Here is an 11,439-nt window from a genome sequence, read left to right on the forward strand (position 1 = left end):
TGGGTACCCATGAACATGCACTTGATAGTCTTGTTATCTAACTTGTCTCTTATATAATTAAGAATCAACACATGAGCAAGTGAACCCCACTTTCGCAGATGACTCAAGTTTCACTTTCTTCCAATCCATAACTCATAAGGTGTAAGCTCTACAACCTTAGAAATAATTTTATTTAGAATATACATGACCGTGCTTATTGCTTTTATCCAAAATCTCTTAAAAAGATTTTCATGTGCCAACATAAATCTTGTCATATCCATTAAGGTATTTTTTTTTCTTTTTGTTACACCATTATGTTGACATGTATAAAACATGATACACTAACATTCTTGTTATCATATACCATTTACTAAATAGCCATGTTTATCACCCATTGTAATCTCTAACATCATTATCAATATCATTATTATATCAAAGACATAATGTCTCGACTCAAAGGTATCCTCATTTACAAAACCTGTCTACTAACTTGATTGGTGCAAGAAAACTCTCTCTCTCTCTCTCTCTCTCTCTTCTAATTATGCATCATCAATTATTGTTGTGGTTATGATGGAAGTTGGCTAAGAATAAGAAAAAGAGGATTTTAGTTCAAAAAATAAACCAGCTTTTTGCACCATTTGCACCCTCTATAGGACTAGGGCTGCCCCACCTAGAATGTTTCATTGGTGAAATGGGTAAAATCTACAACTTGTGTGGTTGATGTTGACAAAACAAGATCAAAATCATCTTAAATTTGCATAGTGTTTGGTTCTTGCAAATGTACAGCTCACATTGAAGTGAAAAAGAGTGCATGTGAAAGAACCAATGTATAATTTCCATTAGCCAATTTAGCTCTTAGTACAATATCAGTCAAGGGTTTCTTGGTTATTGGGATAAGCGAATGGTTATGGATGCATCCCCCGAAAGAATCGATACATTCATAGATTGTTAAAAGAGATTAAGAGATCAGGTGATAAGGCAAAAGGACCAACTAAAATGAAGATGCACTTTGGCCATCCATCAAGAAAATGTGCGAAGGTCTATGATTGATGCAGCTATACAAACAAACACACTCCAAGCTTTGGTCATCAAGCAAAAACCAACCAAGAGCAAGCATCAACACAAACAATGCCCAAAACCAAAGCCAAGCTTAACATAAAGCCAGCCGAGCTCTGCTTGTTTAGGTTTCGACCCTGCTCAAGCTCAGCTCAGCCTCATGATAAGCATAGCTAAGCCTAAGATAGAGGAGACAGGATGCAAACGGCCCGGATTCAGTATGGTCATTTTATGATTTTTTGCTGTTTAGACTCAAGCTGGATCCGATTCTCTTATGTATTTAGCTGATCTGGATCCAACTTTTTTATGTATTTAGCTGATCCAGATCCGAGCTGTTTGCATCCTAATCCGAACCACATAGTTGGTCCCGGATTCGGAGTCATACCGGATCGGTGCAGGTCCGACCCAATGACAACTTTACCTGACTACAAAAGCTCTTAGGGCCATCCTCCCTTCCGCACGAGTCACTCTTTAACTGTTAAGGACAACCCTTCTCCCTCTGCTAGCTAATCCATTAGGGCATACAGGTATCCCCTTCTTCATCACCACCGAGGCACATCTCTCTCTCTCTCTCTCTCTCTGGCCTATCCCCTTCTTCTTCATCACCACACACACATCTCTCTCTCTCTCTCTCTCTGTGCGTGAGCGTGAGAGCAATGGCGAAGTCGCCGGAGCACGAGATCGACGACGAGCTCTTCCAGGAGGTGTACGGGAAGGAGTACACGGGGCCGCTGGGGTCGTCAGGGAGGTCGGCGCAAGAGACAGCGAAGCCGTCGGCGAAGAGGCCGCAGCAGAGCGACGGCGAGGAAGAGGACGAGCCCCGCGACCCCAACGCAGTCCCGACCGACTTCACGAGCCGGGAGGCCAAGGCGTGGGAGGCCAAGGCCAAGGCCACCGAGCGCAACTGGAAGAAGAGGAAGGAGGAGGAGATGATCTGCAAGATTTGCGGCGAGTCCGGCCACTTCACTCAGGTACCCTCTCTCACTTCTCCTTCTTCCGTCCGCTGAGTGCGTCGGATTGTTAGGGTTTGCTTTCTAAGGTTGGATACCAGTCGAGCTTGGGTTTTTTTGCATCTTTGTGAAGATGCCATTGGACCCAGTCGTCACATTTTTTTGAATCTTATGCTATAACTTTTCTTTATCTTTAGTTCTGGTATTTTCTTGAATGAAACTAGCCAGAGAACTGAAGCAAAAATATTCTGTCTATACAAGATCCTATTCACAAGATAGTATGAGATTTTCTAGATGGGTGATAAATTTGTTATGATGGCATATCTGGTTTTGAGCAAAACCTGTGGTCCTTTATGGCTACTAATGGAAGTTCTGGTCGATGTTAATTTTGTGGGTTTTGCTCTCTTTCTCTCTCTCACTCTACCACAACACACACACACACACACATATATATATATATATATATATATATATATATATATATAAATTAAATTTATGTATATATGTATTGTATGTAAGTGTGTATGTATCATAGTCACCAGTATCATTCATGGAAATTTGTCGCCGAGGGTTTGTCTCGGAGATATTTTTCAATAAGTGTTTTTTCTTGAAAAAATCTCAGGATAATCTTGGGAATTTTAAAATTCAAAAAATAATATGAAAGATCACTAAATAATAGGTTTTGTATCATTTTTCTCGTAAAAATATAAGGAAATATGTTTGAAAAGTTTTTAAAATACAAAAAGAAATAATAATAAAAAACTAGGCTTAAAATATATATAAATGTCAGTTTTATTCAAAAGTATCGCAAAAATATCGTGATAATATTGCGATATTTTGGATTCTGGCAATATTGCAATATTTTGCAGATAATATCTGCTTACCGTAAATTGCCAATAATTTTGTTTGATGTTTCAAAATATCGGTGATATTGGTGACTATGATATGCATGTATACCTCCTCAATATTGGTTGGAGCAACGCGGGGGATGCAATTTCTTATGACCACATATTTTTTTTTCAACAGATCATGAGAAAATCTTGATTTTAACAAGAAATAAAACTTGAAAATAATTCAACAAAACATAAAACATATTTTAGTAATTATTTATTATTGTATAGAAAGAAATAGGTTTTGAAAACAGAGAAAAAGAATAATAGGGAAATAATCTATGTCACATGGGTGCGGGGGTGAGGCACTTTCAAAAAACTTGGGTGCGGGGGTGCGGCAATATATATATATATATATATATATATATATATATATATATATATATATATATATATATATATATAAAGTCCAAAAGTTGGACTTAAATGACCCTGGGTGCGGTCAACGCATGACCGCACCCAGGGTCAGCTGTCTCATCTCTCCGAGGGCTTTGCTCGTTGGGGGTAGGTGTAAAACCCACGATTTTACAAAAAAAAATTCTGACCCGGACCGGAACCGAGTCTAGGGAAAACCCTAGGGGTTTTCCCTTTAAAAAAAAATTTAACGCCCGCGCAGCCGTGCCCCCCCCCCCCTGCTCATAAGGGAAACCCCTTTGGGGTTTCCCGATTTGTGTCCTCCCGTGCCCTTTAAATCACGCAAGGGTGAGGGGGAAGCCCTCACCCCTGCACTCCTCCTCTCCCTCTCGATTGTGCACTCTCTCTCGCTCCCGGCGTGCGACCGAACCCCAACGCCGATGACGACGCCGGCTCTCTCTCAGGTACGCATCTCTTTCTTCTCTTCTTCTTCTTTTCTTCTTCGTCTCTTTCTTCTTATGTTTGCCGAAGGGTCGGCAGGAGGCCGGCGGCTCCCTGCCGTGCCCTCTCCCTTTCTGTCTGAGTTTGCCGGAAGGCCGCCGGCCCCCTGCCACGTCCTTCCCCTCTCTCTTTCTCTCTGCGTTCGCTGGAAGAAAAGTCGGGAGCATTCTTTTTGTCCAAAAATTGAACACAAATGACCCTGGGTGAGTTGACCGCACCCAGGGTCCCATTGACCACACCGGGTGCCGCACACGCACCCGTGTCACGTCGCGTCGACATGGGTGCAGCACCCAGTTTGCCGAGTCCTTGTGACATAAGAAATAATCAGTTTGTATTACATAAACAAATAAAAAGTATATAAAAGGTTACAAAACATGTTACTATAGTTGATAGTGGTTATGATATCATCAGTCTTGTTGAGTGCTTTATTAAATGGCAATATTTTGAAAATATATGTGTTTAACCTTTTAAGTGGTTTTAGTGTACTGCCATGATATTTTCAGTATTCCGCCTATGCATGTGGCTGTGTGTGTGTGTTTTCCAATAACGTTGAAAAACTATTGGGAATAAAAAAGAATCAGATATTTTATGACAAATAAACAATAATAAAGAGTAACCAAAAAGTTCAGCTTAGTGTCCTGATATCTGCACGATATTATCAAGTTCTCTAGATGACAGCAATTTGAATTGCAGTTGTTTAATGATTAATTGGTTTTTTTGTGATAATATCATTGATATTTTCATTATATCACTATATATTGTAACTCTGCATATGTGAGTCTATGACTCAATGCCTATTTTCTTCTTCAATTTTATAATTAATTGGTTTTCACAGGGAGTAGTAATCTTCAGTGCTCTTCTTTCTTTCCATTACAAATTTATTTGATCAGCACAGACATGTATTTATAACTTCATAGACATGCTTGAGGAAGGTATAAGTTATTTTCTTTTTATTTATTTGTCAAACTTTATAACTCTTCTCATGGAGAGTGAGAACGGCGGTACGATGATAAGTAATTTTATTTTTGTTGGTGTCCTTGTGATTCTTCCTATTTGCCTAACATTGATTTTGTGTTATATTTTTGTTTTCCTCCTTTTCTTCTTACACTTCACATGCACATCATATACAGGGATGCCCATCTACTCTTGGTTCAAATCACAAGTCTGCAGAATTCATTGAAAGGGTTCCTGCAAGGGACAAACATGTACGGACATTGTTTTCAGAAAAAGTGGTGAACAGGATTGAGAAGGATGTGGGATGCAAACTTAAAATGGATGAGCGGTTCATAGTAGTTAGTGGAAAAGATAAACTGATTTTGGCAAAAGGTGTGGAAGCTGTGAGGAAGGTAATACAAGATGAGGATAGGGGAAGAAACAAAGGACCATCTGGTAATCAGAATGCAAGATCCAGGTCACCTGAGACCCATGTTAGTCCTCATTTACGACGATCAATGTCTCAAAGGTCTCATTCTAGTCCTCGAAATCCACCAAAGCCCCATCCAAGTATGTACATTCAAGAAAAGGTTGTGGAAGACCATTTGCGTGAAGACCTGCAACAGTTGTCTAGGGGTTCTCCACAAGGTAGGGGCTGCCTAGAATATGTTATCAGCTTTGTAGAAAGCTGGCAATCCATGCATGAAGCTTCTAGAAACCTTTTTGCATACTTATGTATATTGATTTTTACTTTGTAATGGAAATTTAATGACATTTCCTGTTGACGGCGATTGTTTTGCAGCAAGAGGTAAGTTCAAGTTCGAATGTGAAGTAATTTATCAAGTGAATCGGTCAGATTGTCACCAATGCAAACTTATTTATTGAAAGCATAGCCAAGACTTGTATGTGTTGGATGGTTTCAAGGTTCATCTATTTCTATATTCATTGCTGCTTCCAGTATATTAGTCTTTTATTAAGATACAGACTTAGGTGTATCGAAACAAATTGGGGCTTCACTGTTGACAAATTCTTCATTTCGTGAAGCTTTTGGTATTGATGGAGCTAGAGGGCGATCAAGGTCTCCACAAGGTGCCACTTTTCCAGGCGATGGATTTAATGTTTATGATAGTCATAAACAGAATGATGGGGTGCAGAGGACAGGTAGTTGGGATGTCAATGGACGTGGGCTGGATATTCAATCCAATCATAAGTATGACTCAGATGCCTTTCCACAAAGTTTTGAGGAGTTAGACATCGACTACAGGAGGGAAGCAATGGAATTGGCTAGACAGCGAGATAAGGAAAGAGATGAAGAGAGCCATAGGCATTTTAAGGTTTGTACTTTGCCTTCTATGGGTGATCATTTTTCAATTATAACCCTGCGGGTGCACTTTGTGTTTAGGTTGTGTTCTCCTTATGGTTTCTCCTCGCCATATGGGCTCGCCATGTGTTGAGTCAGAATCACCTTGAAGCCCATTTTTGCTAGTAGCTTGGTATGATTTTATATTAAACCCTTGTGTGTGGACTAAGGTGGTTCATGGTGTGGTTGCCGGGTTCTTTAATTAAAGGAAAAGAAATGCAACTTGTGACCTGGCATTCCAAATATATCAAATCTCTTTTAGTTCAAATGAACCTAGCCCAGTGGATTGTGGTCTTTAGGCTTACGTGACCAGTGACCTGCAACCATCAAACACCATGATGTTTCTTGAAACTAGTAAATTCCAAGGGAATGATAACCTGGTTTTGTGGGATTGAGCTATCAAAATCTTGAGCTGATGCTTTGTGCATTATTACAAACCACATGAGCTATTGGTTTAAACTCCCATTGGCTTGACTTGGTGATTCATCTGAGTCAACTGGGTCAGCCCAGTTGATTGACCTGGTCCACATATGTGGACCTTGATCATCATCATCCTCAAGCCTTATCCAAATTGTATCAACCTTGATAATTTTCCAGCCCATTGGCTTGACTTGGTGATTATCTGAGTCAACTGGGTCAGTCCAGTTGATTGACTTGGTCCACATATATGCACCTTGATCATCATCATCATCAAACCTTGTCCAAATTATATCAATCCTGATAATTTTCGATTTATTTCAAGCTTTTCTGTTTATGGATTCAGCGTGGATATATGTCACCTATATCCAGCACATAAGGCATGTGCATTGGTTGGGACTATGTAACACAGACTCTTCTAACAGGGTACCGTGCCTGTGTCACACCCGCATGGGTGCGGGTGCGACACTTGGACACAGCTTTTTTTGTGTCAGGTGAATTCAACCACACTGAGGTCCATTTCTGTCCAAAAGTAGATTCTGTTAACCCTAACCAAGTCTAGTTTTATCTAATATATATATATATATATATATATATATATATATATATATATATATATATATATATATATATATATATATATATATATATATATATATATATATATATAAATGCATACACATACAAGTAGTGTTAACTTAAAACTGTTAAAAATTATATATATATCCTCCCTGGACCCTTGCACCCAAGTTTTTTTAAAGTGCCGCATCCGCACCTGCACCTATGTGACATAGGTTTGGGGTTTTCACTGTTCTTGGACATGTTAAAGAATATCCTCAAAAGCCATTTTCATCTGAATTTTGTTGACTTTTATGTCCATCCGAAAGTAGAGTTCCATTTGATGTCTGGACATGATATCTCATTGAGTTTTTCCCTTTTGTGTTACCTTTTGGTGTATTATTGTGGATGTATGTTTTTACGAGTTTGCCATTATCTTTAGTCTTGGCCATATGCAAGCCAATCATTGAACATGATTATTAATGTTAAGGCTGTAGCTTTTCTTGGATATTCATTTTATTATATATCTTTATATAAGAATCCAGATAATATGGTTGTTAACGTATTTTGCAATGTGTATAGGAATGACAATGATAGAGTTTTTTTATTTGCATATGAACCCATTTTCAGGTTTACTTTCATTAACGTACAATATTCTAAATTTTCCAATTGCTGACTAGGTTTAGGAATTAATTACCTTATACATAGTTATCGTTATTTGATATACTAATTAATCACTCCTAACTATTTGATACACTAATTAATCACTCCTAACTAGGGGTGGGCAACCAGCCCGGCAGCCTGATGGGCCAAGCTGACCCGGCCCGCCATGGGCCGGGTTTGGGCCATGATTTTAGGACCTGGCCCATTAGGTACCGGGCCGAAACCTGGCCCGTTATATACGTGGGCTGGGCTCGGCCCACAGGCTACCGGGCTGCCCCCCTGGGCATGAGTTATTTATTAATTTTAAAAATTAACTATTACATAGTAACTTGGATAACTATTATTATTTACCTAATTAGTTGCATGGGAACTTGTTATTTGTTAATTATTACTATTTACCTAATTAGTTGCACGGGAACTTGTTATTCTCTCATTAACCCATAATTTCAGTCAATCATTTATGCATTTTAAGATTGGGCCAGTCCGAACCTGGTCCGCTTCACATTGGCCCGTTGGTTCAATGGGCCGGTCCATGGGCTTCTCCATTAAGAACCGGGCCAAAACCCGGCCCGTTAGTAAACGGGCCTGGCTGTTAGCGTGCCGGGCCAGCTCGATGCCCACCCTAACTATGATCAATGTTCTATAATTCATAGTTTGATGCTATATCTTTTTAGTTTTAGTCAAGTGTTAATTTGGTAATGTTACTGTATATATACAAAAAATTTCTTTTTATACAATATATTTGTACCATTTCTATGTGTAACATTCAACAAAACCAGATGGGTTGGCCAGGCCTAGTCCTGAATCCAGACCAAATAAGTTTAGCCACGCTCATGGGGTTTTCACACTATGGTTGTTTTTGAACATTTGGATAGAGGTCTGGGCTTTCTTGATCAAAGACGTTTGGTTTTATAGAGTTCAACTCTTGCATTTAATCTCATCTGGTGTTAAGTCCTTTTTAAAAATTTTTGTTTCCTCCTATTAAGGAAGAAGAAGTCCGCATATCCAATTGTAGCTGTTTTAATCATTTCACCTAGCCCTTGAGGTTGTTTAACTCTGACTTTGTTATGACTATGCAGTCCATCAAGGAAGTGGGAGATGCCCGCATGAAGAAGCTGGCTACGCTGAGAGCAGTGCATGCTAAACGATGGGAAGAATTTTTGTGTGCAGAAACACAAAGATGGCAGGGCACACGGCAGCATGTGTCAGAACCAAGTTTTACCTCTTATCCTCGCACTAGGTTCCCTGATTATGAGCGAACTGCTGGTGCTTCCCACTATTCAAGTAATTTGCGAGTAGATTCAAGGAACAGGTACCCATACACGGACAGTTTTGCATCTGCTAGGCCTCAAGATTTGTATGGTGAATTTCAGCATCAGAGACGTGAGGATTATGGGAAGGCATACCAAAGATAAGTTATCAGAGCAAAATCTTGTGGTGAGTTGTCAATGATTGCTTGTCCTTTTTTTTTAAAGGCAAGCTGGGGTTAGGCAGATTCCTACCAGTTATACAACTACACCATTGGGTTTTGAACCTGCAACATCCCAACACAAGGTGACGTGCACTAGCTGCTCCCACCAGATGTGCAGTAGTTGTCAATGATTGCTTGTCTTTGTTCTGGTCGTTTTCTCTTGGTTGCCATTTTTGTGATGATTGTGAGGTAGTGAAACTCATCAGTTCTGGTGGCAAAACTCAGCAATGTAAAGCACCACTCCTGAAAACTTTCTAGATTTTCTTCATGAAAGGGAAAACATGTATGGATTGATGGTATCCTAAGAATGTTCGAATTTAGAAAGCACCAATGTCATTGCTCTGCTACTTGTTATTGTGCACCTGAAAACATTCGAGATTTTCTCTTTTCTCAAAAATATGTTTTCTGCTTCTGTTCATTTCTATTGCACTTGTTATTGTGCACCTTTACTGCTGGCATGTGCAGTCTACTACAGTGAACACATGCCAATTTTATATGATTGGATTTTGTTGCTCATCTTTTGGCGACCCTGCAGGCTGCAAGTCGTGGAGTTTTTAGTTTTTGGGAAGATCGGTTGTCTCATCAGTTGCAAGTTGATGTTTTGGGATGAGATGGACACTTTTTTGTTCCTGGATCTTAGGGTGACATTAATTAGGCTTTTGATATTATTGCTTTTCTGGATGTTGCTCTGAATATGATAATGCTCCCTCTTGTGGGATGCCCGTTTTCCTAACATTCATGAATATACACGTTTTTATTGTGTAAAAAGTTGGTTTATATTTGAGTCTTGAAATGAGACTACTTTCTTCTGTTACTGGTTTGGCTAATAAAAGAGAGGGTGGCTAGGTCTTCAGGTTCTTGTGATGTCTTGTTTACATTCTGACCGGAGCTGCTTGTTCATCTGACAAAATAAATTCTGTGATCGCATAGACATGATCGAGGAAAGAAAAAAGACTCAAAAACACTTCGAAGCTTCCATATGCATCATCTCTTTTTCTTCCAGCATTAGTCATTGTGCCCTTCAGCCCTACGTGCAATGTTATGGCATCAAGACAGGTTAGGCTCCCTGGACGGGGGTGCCCATGAAGTTATATGTCGCCGGGATGATGACTATTGGTATGGCCGGCTAAGATCTGCATCTGTTGATCACAACAGAAATAGCGAAACGTGAGGCGCTGAACTGTGTTGGACACTCAAAATTAAAAGAAAAGGATCAAAATAAAATATGGTGGCAAAAAAATAGAGCAACAAATCGGCGATCAAGTAACAAAAGCCATGTCCCTGTTAAACTAAAAAAATCTAGAAGTTTGGTTGTTTCAAAGAAGAAAAAAAAAAACACTGAAGAAAAAAAACCTATGATCCTCCCAAAAGAGACAGAAGATCAATCAAATCCTAGATCTCATCAGATCTGACAAGAAATTGAAAAAGGGCATAAGAAAGAATCGATAAATATTTGGCTAACTACATAAAAAACAACCAGATCGACAATTAGAAGATGAATTCTTATGAAGGAAAAAAGTTCTAATTAAACAAATTCATAAATCTACCTTTCAACCAAAACCATAAGAAAAAGGTGCAAAAAAAAAAAAAATCACTTACGCCAAAAAGAAAAAAGAAAAAAGGTAGACCTTTCAAGATCAGATCAACATTTAAAAATATGCTAAAAGAAACCAGATCCCAGATCGACCTTTCAAGATTGCTCTTCCAAAATTTAAAGAAACCGATTATTTCTCCACAAAATAAGCCATTGCACGAAAACTACATACAAATTCATAAATCTACCTTTCAAGATGGGCAGTGCTCGCATCAGGCCCACCCCGACCCATACCTTCTTGGGGGGTTTCTATGGGTCAGTGTGGGCACGTATCCTCCCAATACCTTAGCTCCGCCCCTGCTTCTAACCTTGGTGATCAAAAGTTTTGCCCGACGTCATCTCAATTGGTATGAATTTTCTAGCAGTGTCCGAGAAGTTTCATAAGGGTAGAGAAAAACATCCCAGGTAAAACTTTCATTGAGAAATTTTGTACGTGGAATGATTCTTAGGAATATTTTCATGCCCTATGTGGCTAGAATTCTAGGATCATAGATTTTTGTTTGGACTGTACCCCCAGCTTGCCTATAAGAAACGTAGACAGAAAAAAAATACAATAAAAAGGTTAACAAAAAAGTTGTTGGTACTTTGTATATATATAGTCTATAAATACCTATATTAAACATATCCAATTTAATGTTGGGGTTGAATGAGATAACTGAATAGTTAGGTTTCACTATTATAACTCAGAGGTCTTGGATTCAAATGCTACAAGG

The 11,439-nt window shown here is 39.1% G+C and overlaps 1 protein-coding gene across 1 annotated transcript; it reads left to right on the plus strand.

The window, feature by feature from the left end:
• The first annotated feature begins 1,510 nt into the window (after window positions 1-1,510).
• Window positions 1,511-9,545, plus strand: LOC149816971 (uncharacterized). Its single transcript, XM_089986994.1, has 5 exons — window positions 1,511-2,006; window positions 4,861-5,311; window positions 5,466-5,531; window positions 5,648-5,997; window positions 8,741-9,545. The coding sequence occupies exons 1-5, from the start codon at window positions 1,692-1,694 to the stop codon at window positions 9,074-9,076; spliced, it is 1,518 nt and encodes a 505-aa protein (XP_089843120.1). The 5' UTR covers window positions 1,511-1,691; the 3' UTR covers window positions 9,077-9,545.
• The last annotated feature ends 1,894 nt before the right edge of the window (window positions 9,546-11,439 follow it).

The sequence above is a fragment of the Nuphar pumila genome, chromosome 14 (assembly GCF_984573655.1).
Source record: "Nuphar pumila chromosome 14, dmNupPumi1.hap1.1, whole genome shotgun sequence".
NCBI classification, from domain to species: Eukaryota; Viridiplantae; Streptophyta; class Magnoliopsida; order Nymphaeales; family Nymphaeaceae; genus Nuphar; species Nuphar pumila.

What these genes read in the sequence shown, in the direction of transcription:
- LOC149816971 (XM_089986994.1), top strand. Translation starts at nt 1,692, where the DNA reads ATGGCGAAGTCGCCGGAGCACGAGATCGACGACGAGCTCTTCCAGGAG. An exon ending in AGTCCGGCCACTTCACTCAG is followed by an intron (nt 2,007 to 4,860) that starts GTACCCTCTCTC and finishes CATCATATACAG; the next exon opens with GGATGCCCATCTACTCTTGG. An exon ending in GTCTAGGGGTTCTCCACAAG is followed by an intron (nt 5,312 to 5,465) that starts GTAGGGGCTGCC and finishes ATTGTTTTGCAG; the next exon opens with CAAGAGGTAAGTTCAAGTTC.